General features: G+C 36.2%; 1 protein-coding gene across 3 annotated transcripts in view; it reads left to right on the top strand.

Annotated features, from left to right (window-relative positions):
- Window positions 1-12762, top strand: part of FAF1 (Fas associated factor 1) — a 490154-nt gene that overhangs the window by 353826 nt on the left and 123566 nt on the right. For all 3 annotated transcript variants that reach the window (XM_049700116.1, XM_033435552.2, XM_012534460.3), the window contains 2 exons: window positions 1747-1842; window positions 11980-12106. In XM_049700116.1, the coding sequence (XP_049556073.1) occupies window positions 1747-1842; window positions 11980-12106 (223 nt within the window). The remainder of the gene's footprint in view (window positions 1-1746; window positions 1843-11979; window positions 12107-12762) is intronic.

The following is a 12762-nucleotide window of genomic DNA, read 5'->3' on the forward strand; positions in this document are numbered from 1 at the left end:
CTCTTCGCCAGGTCCTAAAAATAATGACCATTGGAGTGATAACAGCTCTTCTGCCTATTTCAGTATAGTTTCAAAGCCATCTTTTCTTACTTTATTCTTTTTAACCCTTTCAAAAGTCCATTGAGGTAGTTAGGGCAGGGATTACTCACCTCAATCAATAGAAGAGGGAACTCTAGCTTAGAACAGAGAAATGACTTTTCCAAGATCAGGAAGCTAGGTGGTACTTAAATTGAGATTTTTCTGGCTCTTCCAGTTCTCTTTCCATTACACTACACTGCTTCTGATTGTCAGTGACATTTACCATCATTACTATTTCATTACCAGAGGATTTCAGAGTGAGGGAGGAGAACTTTTTTCAAATGAAAAAATGAAGGCAGCGTGTCTTGAAATTTTGCCTGTGCTTCTTATCCAGCTTAGCTTTGCTTTTATTTGTACTGAAATGAAATAAATTGAGCTAATTATGACAATTATTTTGATGGATATAATTGAGTAGAAATGACAGTCATTGCAGTTTTGCTTTTATTTATTTATTTTACTAATCAGGCCTTTTAGCATTTGTAAAGTACAATGCCAAAATATCTAGGTGCAAAAGCAAACAAACAAAAACCTCTAATGAGACTAAAGGAAAGATAACAATAAAAAAACACATGATTTTTATCTGTAGAATCTATACGACAGCACATACCATACACGATTGAAAATACCTGGATATTTAGGTGACATTTGCATTTTCCATTCCAGTATTTGTCTTCAGATAATTAGCCTAACTATAACACGTTTGAATTGTAGTTAGGACTGACCCATTATTGTGTCTGGTCCCTATGAATTTACAGAGATTTGGGTTTCCTCATATATCAATTTAATTCACACCTCCCTCAAAGTTACAACGAATGCTTTCAGTGTGCTAGTGGATACCCTATTTTATTTCTAATAAGAATAAAAGGAACTTCACTGTATATCATCATTACATTAAATGTGTGTCATTTTACTAACACCAAAGAAAAATACCATCCTTTGGCTATTTAATATTGTTTTAATTCTTTTATGCAGACAAAAGTGACATGCATTCATATTTTCCTAAATTTAATTTAAATCTCAAAATATTTAATATCAGACCCAAAATAAAATTCAATAGAAATAAATATATATTACTTTCATTGTTTTGGCTAAATTTGGTTAGCGTTTTAGATCATAATGGTAATAAAACTGAATGTCTGTGTGCCAGGTACTGTACTAGGAGCTTTACATATATTATAGACTCATCAGCTATAATGATCTGAAATTGTGGATTAATATTGAGTAGAGCATAAATGACATTGTTACCATGTATAGAAATGTGTTTGTTTTTTTTAAATGTCTTCGACAAACACTCTTCCAAGTACCCTTCAAAATAGATTTATAAAGTATTGCCCTGGGAATTGGGAAATAGAGGTGTTATTCTACTAATCAGAAAAGTAACAGACATGCTGGGGTGGGGAGGTGTATATGATTAGCTTTACTTTAAGCTTGTTACAGTTTCCTGGAGCTCCAGTCTATTGTCTAATGAAAAATAGCCTTGCTGTTGTAACATCCGTATATGGAAAAATTTTCAAATTTTCAGAGCCTTCCTTTGAATGTAATGCCTAGGCTACTAGAGTGAACTTTCTAATCTTGCTTCAGAAATAATAGAAAATACCTGAAAAGTAAAATTTTTTTGTGAAATATGACTTCATTTTGTTTACAAATGATGGATTCTACTTTTTGCAGATGTGTCTTGCTGAATCAGGGCTTTCATATCCGTGCCATCGACTTACAGTGGGAAGAAGATCTTCACCTGCACAGACCCGGGAGCAATCCGAAGAGGTAAGCCTGTTTGCTTGCTTTTCATTGAACAGAAGGCCTATCCTCCATTCACATGCCCACTTCCTATTCTTTTTTATCTGCCACAGCAGTGAATAGATAAAGTTAATGTAGCGTGAATAAAGTCTCAGTAAATTCTTAAAGGCAGAAACTTTCCATGTGAGATTATTGCTAATGTGCTCCTTCTTGTTCTGTAAGTTTCATGTTTCAAACAGACAGAATTTGGGTGGATTGGTTGAAATAATTTTTACTTAAAACTGTCAGGTTAACAAAGGAATTTTCTTTGCTGCTGACCATATAGTTGAGTACATTTATTAGGATTCATCCTGAAGGTCCTTTAACTCATTGAGTTGGATCACCTTCTATGAGCCAGGCATTGTCCTCAATACTAGGTGACAAAGATGAATAACAATGTACCTATATCAAGGTGCTCAAAGGTGATAAATTAGTAAACCAATAATAATGACATAATGTAATAAATGCAGTGATGGCAGTGCATACAAGGTGCTGTAGAAACAGAGAGGGGCAAGGAGATTGAACATGTTTCTGTATTTGATATGCCTGCATGTGTCTTTGTGGGTCTGAACTATATTAAAAGACAGTATCTTTTCCTTGGCTACAATAGCACTGTGTCCAGCCATGACTTTGGTTATAAGGGAATGGGAAAGAGAGCCTGGACATTACAGTTTAAATGTTTTAAAAGTATTTATTAAGCTGCTACTCTGTACTAGGAAAAATCATCATCATGACTTAAAAAGTGCATGCAACAGAGGTCATAAATAAATAGTACAAAAAACTTTATTTATACCAGTGTTTTTTAGGCTAGTACCTGATCCAAGTATTCAAAAGCTTGAGCTCGTCCAGTAAAACCTTTTTCCCACTTACATTCTATGCAAAATATGGTTGCAAAATATTTATTTAAACTTATATATTTTAGACATTCATTATGGAAGCTGCCACAGGACTTCTGCAGCCATCCTCTGAATATGTACTTATATCGCTTAAATATGTGAAAGAGAAAAGGGACTGCATAAGTGAAGTTCTAGTCTATGATCATCCTGTGAAAATGATAATTTGCTACTCGGTTTTTGGAAATCCACAAAGAAGGGAGGTTTTCTCCCTACTACAAATACTACTGTACTGTTTCCTTCGAGACTCTAAAAATGATAATTTCCTTTAAAGAGCCCACACTGTATTTTCCAGCACTTTATCTCACTAATTGCTCATGAAAGGAAAAATGATAGGGTTTCATTGCTTGGCAGAAGTTGCCAGAAATAATTTATTGAAATATTTCCTTCTAGTGCTTGAGTATATTTTTAATGACTAAAGTACGTTATGCGTCAACTCTTTAATGGATAAATCTGCTAACATTAAAAGGGAGCCAACTAGCTCCACCCAAAATTCTTAATTATTCTATGCTCTGAGAGATGACAGTTAACTGTTTCACTTCATTTTATTTCCTTTTTTCACCCTCACCATTATATGTGTTATATGGGCAATCCCTTCAGTGGAAAGAAGTTAATGCCATGTATTGAGGACTAGCGTTTTTGAGGCTGGCATACACTTTAGATTAATTATGGAAGAAGGTAGAATAGGGTTAGGGAGCTTTGCAAAACTAAAACAGCCACCCTTGGGAATATCTTTAAATCTGATTATCTGGGATGAGTCCATTATTTTTCCTTCCCTGGCTAACTGTAAATACCACTTCCTCCAGGGGACTGGTGAGAAATGGGAAAGAAGCTGTGACTTGGTTTTTATGTTGTCATAGAATTATAAAACTGGAAGGGATTTTTTTATTTGATTTACACTCTCCCATCCATTCCTCCCTCGTTCATTTAAACATTTTTCTAATGTCTTCTACATGCCAAACATTAGGATCACAGTCTGTGTGCTAAAGAAGCTCACTCAAAATGTATCTGTGTTTTATCTCCAATGGCAGGGTTCTGTCCTCATGAGGCAACCAGTTCCATTGTTGAGCATCTCTGTCTGTTGATATCAACCTTATATTAAATTGGAAGCTGTGACCTTATAGCTTCCACCCAGTGGTTCTGCTTCTTTCTTCTGGTTTTAACCCTTCTCTTATATGACTTCGTGTATTTCAAGATAATTACCATTTTGCCATTGACTATCTTCAGCCTTGAGTTAAGAAGAAGATACTTGAGACCAGCAGTTAAATTCAGGTTTTGAATTTTATGCATTGTAGTTATGTGTTCTTTAACTGGGGAAATTTTGTTTCTTACATCCTTCTAGCCCTGCAAATACATTTTCCTTATGACAATTTAATATTTTCTCTTTTCTTCCCATCCTCCCCTTGCTCCTAAGTCCCCTTTCAATGACCTTCCCATATTTCTGGGTACCTAGCTAGGTACCTATCTCTCCGCATCACGGATGCTTGGGTGGGACAGTATAGGGGCCCCCTGGACCCAGGTTCCTTAGGAGTCGTCCAATCCTCAGTTGATAGTGGAGGAGCAGGAGGGGTATTCCAAGAATAACAAAAAAAGAAATTTAAAATACAGTTGATGTTAAAACTATTGATTTATATTTTCAGTTACAGAGATGTCTATTGAATACTTAACTATGTGCTAGTCAAATGAATATAAACTGAAAATTTCGTATTATATAACTAATGAGAAAAGTGAGATAAGCATAAGATACTAGGGGAGCACATGTATGGGGGAAGGGTTCTATAACCTTCAAGAATGTTTTTAGGCAAAAGACTTGTCTGCCTCATCTACCTCTGTAGCCCTAACACCTAGTAAAGTGCCTGAGGGGCTTCCCTGGCGGCACAGTGTTTAATAATATGCCTGCCAATGCAGGGGACACGGGTTCAAGCCCTGGCCTGGGAAGATCCCACATGCCGCAGAGCAGCTAAGCCCGTGCGCCACAACTACTGAGCCTGCGCTCTAGAGTCTGCGAGCCACAACTACTGGGCCCGCGTGCCACAACTACTGAAGCCCACGTGCCTAGAGCTCATGCTCTACAACAAAAGAAGCCACCACAATGAGAAGCCCATGCACCGCAAAGAAGAGTAGCCCCCGCTCACCACGACTAGAGAAAGTCCTCGTGCAGCAACGAAGACCCAATGTAGCCAAAAATAAAATAAATGAAATAAATAAATTTATAAAAAGCAAAATAAAATGAAATAAAGTGCCTGGTATACACCAGCCACAGAATAAATAACTGTGAATGAATATTTTTTAAAAACAAGAAGGAGCGGGGGGAGGAGGGAACTACAGCAGTTGACATCCAAATCGAATTAAAAGAATGAGTCACAGTCAGACAAATGAAGAAACATGGAAATAGTATTCCATTCAGAGGAAATAGCATGATACAATGTAGTATATGGGGCGACATGAGTGCAGTTTGTTCATGCAAAATAAAGTGGGAGGGGACTTCCCTGGCAGTCCAGTGGTTAAGACTTCGCCTTCCAATGCAGGGGGTGCAGGTTCAGTCCCTGGTCAGGGAGTTAAGATTCCACATGCCCTGGGCCAAAAAACCAAAACATTAAAAAAAAAAACAGAAGCAATATTGCAACAAATTCAATAAAGACTTAAAAAAAAAAAGAACTTTGTAAAAAAAAATAAAAATAAAGTGCAAGACAAAGCAAGATAAAAGATGAGACAATGGTGAATAGGTCTTGTATGTCAAGTTGGGAACTTGAACTCTGGGCAGGCACAGAAGGCTTTTAAGTGGGGAATGATTTTTTTATTTTCCCAGATGGACATTTTAGAGAAAAGCACTTTGCTATGCAGAGGCTAGATGTAAAGGAAGCAAGACTGGAGACAGAGAAATCAGATATGAATCTATTGTGCTAGTACAGGCAGAAGATAATGAGACCCTCAACTAGAACATCACTAGTTAAAAAAAGAGAGAAGGAAGTGGATCAGGATATATTTTGGAGGGAAAATCAGTAGGATTGGTGACTGATAGGATCTGTGGGAGAAGTAAGAGGGAGGAGATAAGGATACGTAGGTTTTGGCTTAAATGACAGAAAAGATTCAATCAGTAGTCATTCAATAAATTCTGATTACATACCTACTGTACACCTGACACTGGCATAAGTGCTGGGAATATGGCTGTGGAAAAAGCCTTTCTGTAAAGTCTTTACAGTCTTTCTGTAAAGGAACTTGTACCTATCAAAATGAAATTGAATGCAGATAGTTGCCAAAAATCTGTGTTTCAGTTTTTAAAACTTGTTGAGACAAGTATTTAACTTGTTTGCCAATGGGTACAATGCCACATACTCACCACAGGCAGACAAGCTAAATAATAACCCAGTTCCTCCTGAGCATCTCCATCTGAATGTCCACTACAGATTCACTCTGTATAAAACTGAACTTACCATGTCTCCCCCAAAACCCATCTCCTCACCCTTATTAATGCTCATTGTCAACCCAAGACAAAAACTGTTCATTCCAGTCATAGAGGGACCTACTGTTCTTTGTCCCAACTGATCTGATATATCAAGATTTTTATGGTCCTTTCCTTTTTGACTGTTCAAATTAGAATATTTTTATGTCAGCATCAAATTTTTTACCCTAATTTATTAGTTGAGGTGTTTGCTATTAGACTTTATGTTCTGCCCATTATCTTGATCCTACCCCCACTAGCCTCTCCCACAACATGGGAGGGCTAAGGGCTCTCTCTTGCATTTTTATCCTCTCCCTCTCTATTGTTTCCTTCTCTTCATCTTAAGAATATGTTCAGATCTTCTCATCCTAAATATATATATATATATATATATATTCCTTCAAACTTAGCTCCCCTTCAAGCGTTAGCTCATCTGTTCTTTTTTTCACAGCCAAGCTTCTTAGAGTAATCTGTACCGGCTGACTCTATTTCTTCATTGTCTATTTACTTAACTCACTACAACGTGGCTTCTTTCTACGGAGTGACTAAAGTTGAATTTAACTTTTAGAGAAAGATAATAGTTTTGGGGAGATCGGCTAAGATGACGGAGTAGAAAGACCCTGAGCTCACCTTCTCTCACAAGCACACCAGAATCACAACTATTTGCAGAATAACCATCGATGAAGAAGACTGGAACCTACCAGAAAAAATCTCCTCCAACTAAAGACATAAAGAAGAAACTACAATGAGATGGGTAGGAGGGGCAGACTCATGATATAGCCAAGTCCCATAGTCCCAGGTGGGCGACTCACAAACTGGAGAATAATTACATTGCAGAGGTTCTCCCACAGGAGTAAGTTCTGAGCCCCACGATGAGCTCTCCAGCCCAATGGAATACTGCTCAGCCATAAAAAGGAATGGAATTTTACCATTTGCAGTAGCATGGATGGCCTTGGAAGGTATTATGCTAAATGGAATAACACAGAGAAAGACAAATACTATATGATATCACTTATGTGTGGAATCTAAAAAATACAACAAACTACTGAATATAACAAAAAAGAAGCAGACTCACAGATATAGAGAACAAGCTAGGGGTTACCAGTGGGAAGAGGGAAGGGAGGGCCAAGACAGAGGTAGGGGATTAAGAGGTACAAACTACTATGTATAAAGCTACAAGGATATATTATACAACACAGGGAATATAGGCAATATTTTATAATAACTATAAATAGAATATAACCTTTAAAAGTTGTGAACCACTATGTTGTACACCTGTAACATATAATATTGTACATCAACTATACTTCAGTAAAAAGAAGTATGGAACAGGAGAAAATAGTTTTTATAAAATACCATGCTATGCCACCTTTTTTCACTTTCACAGCCAACTCTGTGGGTCAATATGTCACCTTCTACAGTGGTGATGCAATGATGCTTGCCCAGAGTCATACAGAGAATGGCAAAGTATTCAACACTAGGTCTTTTTTTTTTTTTAACACTAGGTCTTTTGATTATAAATCAAGGTTTCTTTGTTGTGCTGTGTTTTTTTTTTGTCATAGTGCCATAACTGTCTCTTTCTTAATTCACATCCTACTGAATCTGTTTACATTGCTTGTCTCCACTGAGATTTTTCTCACACCTTACTTCTCAGATTCTTCCTCTTAATTGCCTTTCTAATCTTTGACAGTTATCTTTCCATCTCTTTTACTGTTTCTCCACCAGTTGAAATATATATTCTGTAAACTTTTATCCTTATCACTGTTCTTCCTTTAATTTTTAACTGAATGATCTTATTCATTTCTATAGCCTCTACTATTATTTATCTGTTGATTATTTCGAAATCTAAATCTTTTCTGGGTCTCTTTCTTGAGCTCCTAAAAAGATTTTTTTTTTCCAGTTGCCTACTAGATGTTTTTACCTGGATGCCCTACAGCTTCCTCAAATGTATTCTATCTGAGAACTGGCCTCAGTATTCTTCCTCACCAAACCTGACCTTCGCTACCACTCAGTCACCCAAACTAGAAATTTTTGTTTCATATGCCTCTTTCATTTTTTTCATCCTCAAATCTAATTGGTCAACAATCCCTATCAGTTCTACTGAAGTATATTTTAAGTCTGTCCCCTTCATTGAATTCCCACTACTACTAAAGTATAGGCTCTCAAATTCTTTCACTTGGAACATTGAAATAAGTATCCCTTCTCATGTCTTCAAGTCTAATCTGCCATATGCTGCCAAACCACTGCAAACACACGCGCATGCGTGCACATGCACACGCAGATACACACAAACACACACACACACACACACACACATCAGAATTGTTCCCTTGAACAGTCCTCCACCTAAAACCCTTTAGTGATTTCCCTATTGCCATCAGAGTAAAGTCCAAATACCTTAGTGTACCAATTTAAGGACTACTACAATCTAGTTTCATGAAAACTTTCTAGCCTTATAGCCAGTCCACATTCCTCTTCCATACATAGAGCTGATGATTCAGTTTGTTTTTTGGAATTCTTTATTGATTTTTTAAATATCCAGTTTCTTGCTTGTGTTTTTTCTCTGCCTAGAGTACAACTCCCTCCCCACCAATCTTCTATTACATACACTCCACAACACTGATATCTTTTTTAAAGATATGGGTTAAATATTAGCACTTGCGTCAGGCCTTGCACAGTCTTCTAAAGTAATTAATCACTCTTTCCTTTATTCTCCAATAGTCTTTGCTTATACTTTTATTGTATCTCTTAACACACTGGAAAAGACATATTTGCAACTAAATATAGCTTCCTTTAAAATGGGAATTTCTTGAAATTTGGAACCATGTTTTCTCTCTGTATCCCAAGCTTTTAACCTGGTTGTTTGACATGGTAAGTAGTTGGTGAAAGAAATATCAGCTTCAATTATAAGCTTGTCTTATGCATGTATGAGTTCTAAATTTTTGTCTCAAGCAGTTTGGTTATCACCTTTTCTAAGAAGTTTGCCCTGATTCCTCCCACTCCCAATAATTTAGGTGCTCTCCTCTGAACTTACCTGTCATAACACTTATTGTTAGGTATTATAATTATCTATATATATATTGTATTCCTTGAGAGAACATACACTGTATATCTTTCACTCAAGTCCAGGCAATGTAGCATTTAGTAGGGTTTATGAATGTATGGTAAATGATAAAGGGAATAAATGAATGCAATAGAGAGCCAAAATAGAATCACTAATTTTTTTACCTTTTTAAAAAATTTTGAATAAATAGCTTCCCTGGTTTCAAAGAATTTTAGAGCAACCATGACTGAACCAAGAGATTATCTATTCTCATCAGCAAACATTAATGAAAAAAGATTGTTTATCTCATTTTTTAGAAAAAGATTTTCCTAACCTGTTAGATGGCTGATAAGAAAGAGATTGGGAGTTCCTTATACATAATTAAGTAGCTCATTCTTGCAGATACTTCAATAATTCATATTCAAAATATACTTTTTTCAACAAAATCGGCTTTTTAGATACCTCCCTTTGAAGATGCTATTGTTGTAGGATTTTGTTTTCTGGGATCTTAAGAGAGTTGGGAATTCTGTACTTTGTGAAGACAAAATAATGCATTACATAGGCACAAAATTAAAATCACTGTCCTAGTCCTCTTATTATGGAAAGGGGCTATTATTTGACTGAAAGCTGGATTAGAAGAAAGAGGATAGATGTGGAGGAGTAAGGTAAAAGCAATGAGAAAAAAAAGATGATATATAGAACAGTTCCTTTCTTTTTCATCCCTGTGTCCTCCAAACCTCCTTCTTAATCTAATGCCTCTTTAAGGGAGGGTGAGTACTAGGCAAGACTAAGTGAAGGCTGAGATGATAGCCTAGCTGACAGAAGATGTGAGAAGGTTTGTCATACTGGACTTTTGTTTCTTTCCACTTGCCTGCAAACCTGGCTAAGTACCCTAAAGGAATGTGTAGTGTACCTTTTAGATCCTGAGCCTTTACCCATTTAAGAATTCAAGGGAAGTTCATGCTCCAGATATTTGCCTACCTGAAACAGATGGAATTCAAGTACAGTTATAGTCCTAGTAAATGTGTTATTTTGAAGGGGAGGCTCCTTCACTGTTTTGAAATGAGAAAGGGTTTTGAATTTTTATGCTGTTGAATTGCTGAAATCAAGAGGAGGTCTTGGCTCTATAAAGCAAAACACTAAAGTAGCATTAGGAGTACAAGTAGAACCAAGGCTTCTGTGAGAAATAGTGGTATAGTCAGAATAGCAGATAGATGCTTAGGGCAAGGACCATTCATTTTTATTCATCCAGTAAGTATATGTACATTTCCTTCTCTATTCAAACCATTGGGAAAACTGTCTTTAAGGTAAGAGGGAAAATGTTAACAATTATGGACATTAATGCTTGGTTATGCCCAAGGAGGAAATGCTAAGCCTGCTGAGTCATATGGAGTAAATATCTTGCCTTCCTTATTTGGAGCTGTTAGACTCACTAGATTAGTAGTTTTAAAAATTGTTCCGTAGTGCCCTGAGAGCCTTCAGAGGTACCCCAGCTATCAAAGGGATGTGAGGAAGAAAAGGCCAAGGCCAGGAGCATTAGGCTACTTGTTGCTCTCTCTCTACATCAGCCAGAGTGGCCTTACTTTTACCTATTGTAGGCACTATAATTTTACATAATATTTTGCTTGGTGCTAGGGGAGGGAGGTAACTCTGTGAAAAGAAATTTGAAAACCGTTAGTGAGAGATCTTTAAAATCCCTTCCAGCTTTAAAATCTACGATTCTATGACTGACTGAACTCTAACATCCCCTCTAGCCAAGTTTCATGAGTCTTTGATTCTGAGTTTCTTTTAATGCATTTTCATAATTTAGGTACATAGCAACATATTTTGAAAGATAGAAATTTCATTTATTCAATGGTCTTTGTAGACTTTATTTATTAAACGTGGTACAGATAGGCACTTAGCCAGTTACCTTGCTGGGACCCCCTTCATATCCAAGACATTAATATTGGTCAGTATTCACAACTCAGTTCAAACTCAGTATTTTTGAAATCCCATTCTAACTTAGAGATCAGGAGCCAAGTTCATATTTTGAAACTGATGTTTTTCATTGTACTACCTTATATCTCAACGGATGTTGCTGAAAACAAAATAAACGGAGCATATTTATTAGTGCCCAGCATGTAGTAAATTCTCAGTAAATATTTATTGAATTGAAGCATCATTATTACATCTCATATGTAATGGCCTTCAGTTTACAAAGAGCTTTCGTATATAGTGTATTTCATGTTATCTTCCAATAACACATGGGGATAGTGTACCATATTTCACTAATGAGAAATTTGAGAACCATTGCAGTAGGGAAGAGGCAAATTTTTAAATGCTACCATTACTTCTGCCCAAAAGTTTAGACTACCATGAGCTTTTTGAAAGACTCGTATAGCTTATTTATCTTTGACCTCTTAGATTGTACCCATTTCTTCATTTATTGAGCGAATATTTCTTGAGCACCTAATTGTATACCATAGGCTGGGGGTAAAACAGATAAAAATCCCAGTCTTCATTGAGTTTGTAAGCATTCTTCTTTTTCACTCAGGCTCTAGCCTTTAGTCTAGGGATATCACAGCAAGATTAGAAATATATGTAAGCCTTAAAATGAGAAATATTAAGCTTCACTCTAGCAAATAGCTTCTTATTTAATAAAACTTTTATAATGCTAATGTCCTATTGTAATTACATAATTTATATTTTGGAATTTGATTTCCTAAAGTCAGTATGAAACTAATCATAGGACTTTCCTTAAATAGCAAAGCACCGATGTTCATATGGTTAGTGATAGTGATGGAGATGACTTTGAAGATGCTTCCGAATTTGGGGTGGATGATGGAGAAGTATTCGGCATGGCTTCATCTGCCTTGAGGAAATCTCCAATGAGTGAGTATTAATAGCTCTTTGGGTCCAGCATTGTAATTCTCCCTCCTAGTGCAGAAACTTATGAGGAACAATGAACTTAAAAATCTCTTACTGACTTTCAGGTTTGGAGAGAGAAAATATAAGAAGTAGACATTATTCATAGGAACTAGAGCCTCTTGAATTTTGATCTTAAGCCCAACCATTCCCAATACTTTAGTAAAATTCATTAAAAACTCAAGGGAATGTAACTTTTGTTTCACATGTATAATTAGTTATGAGTTTGTCTCTTTACTTTAAACCCAGAAATTGATAAACAAAATAGCTGTACTTTTTGTGACTGTACTTGTCACCACACATCTTATTGGAGATATCAGTTTTATCAGTAGTTATATTACTTTTCCATTCACTGGTACCCATCTTTGGAAGGAAAGAAGTAAACTAAATGTGCCATCTCCCTCACTTGCACCTGACAAGATCATAAGTGGTGCTATATACAAAATGACTATTAAAATAAGTCCATAAATGGCTCATTTACTCTGTGAAATTAGGCGACATTCATGGGCAGAAATAGATGTGATATTTACATAAAATGACTATTTTCCTGATTAATAAGATCTTTAGAATAATTTGAGAACTTTTTATATAATTTAATCACAAGATGTCATTTCAAGCATAAT

Source organism: Orcinus orca, chromosome 1, assembly GCF_937001465.1.
Source record: "Orcinus orca chromosome 1, mOrcOrc1.1, whole genome shotgun sequence".
Lineage (NCBI taxonomy): Eukaryota > Metazoa > Chordata > Mammalia > Artiodactyla > Delphinidae > Orcinus > Orcinus orca.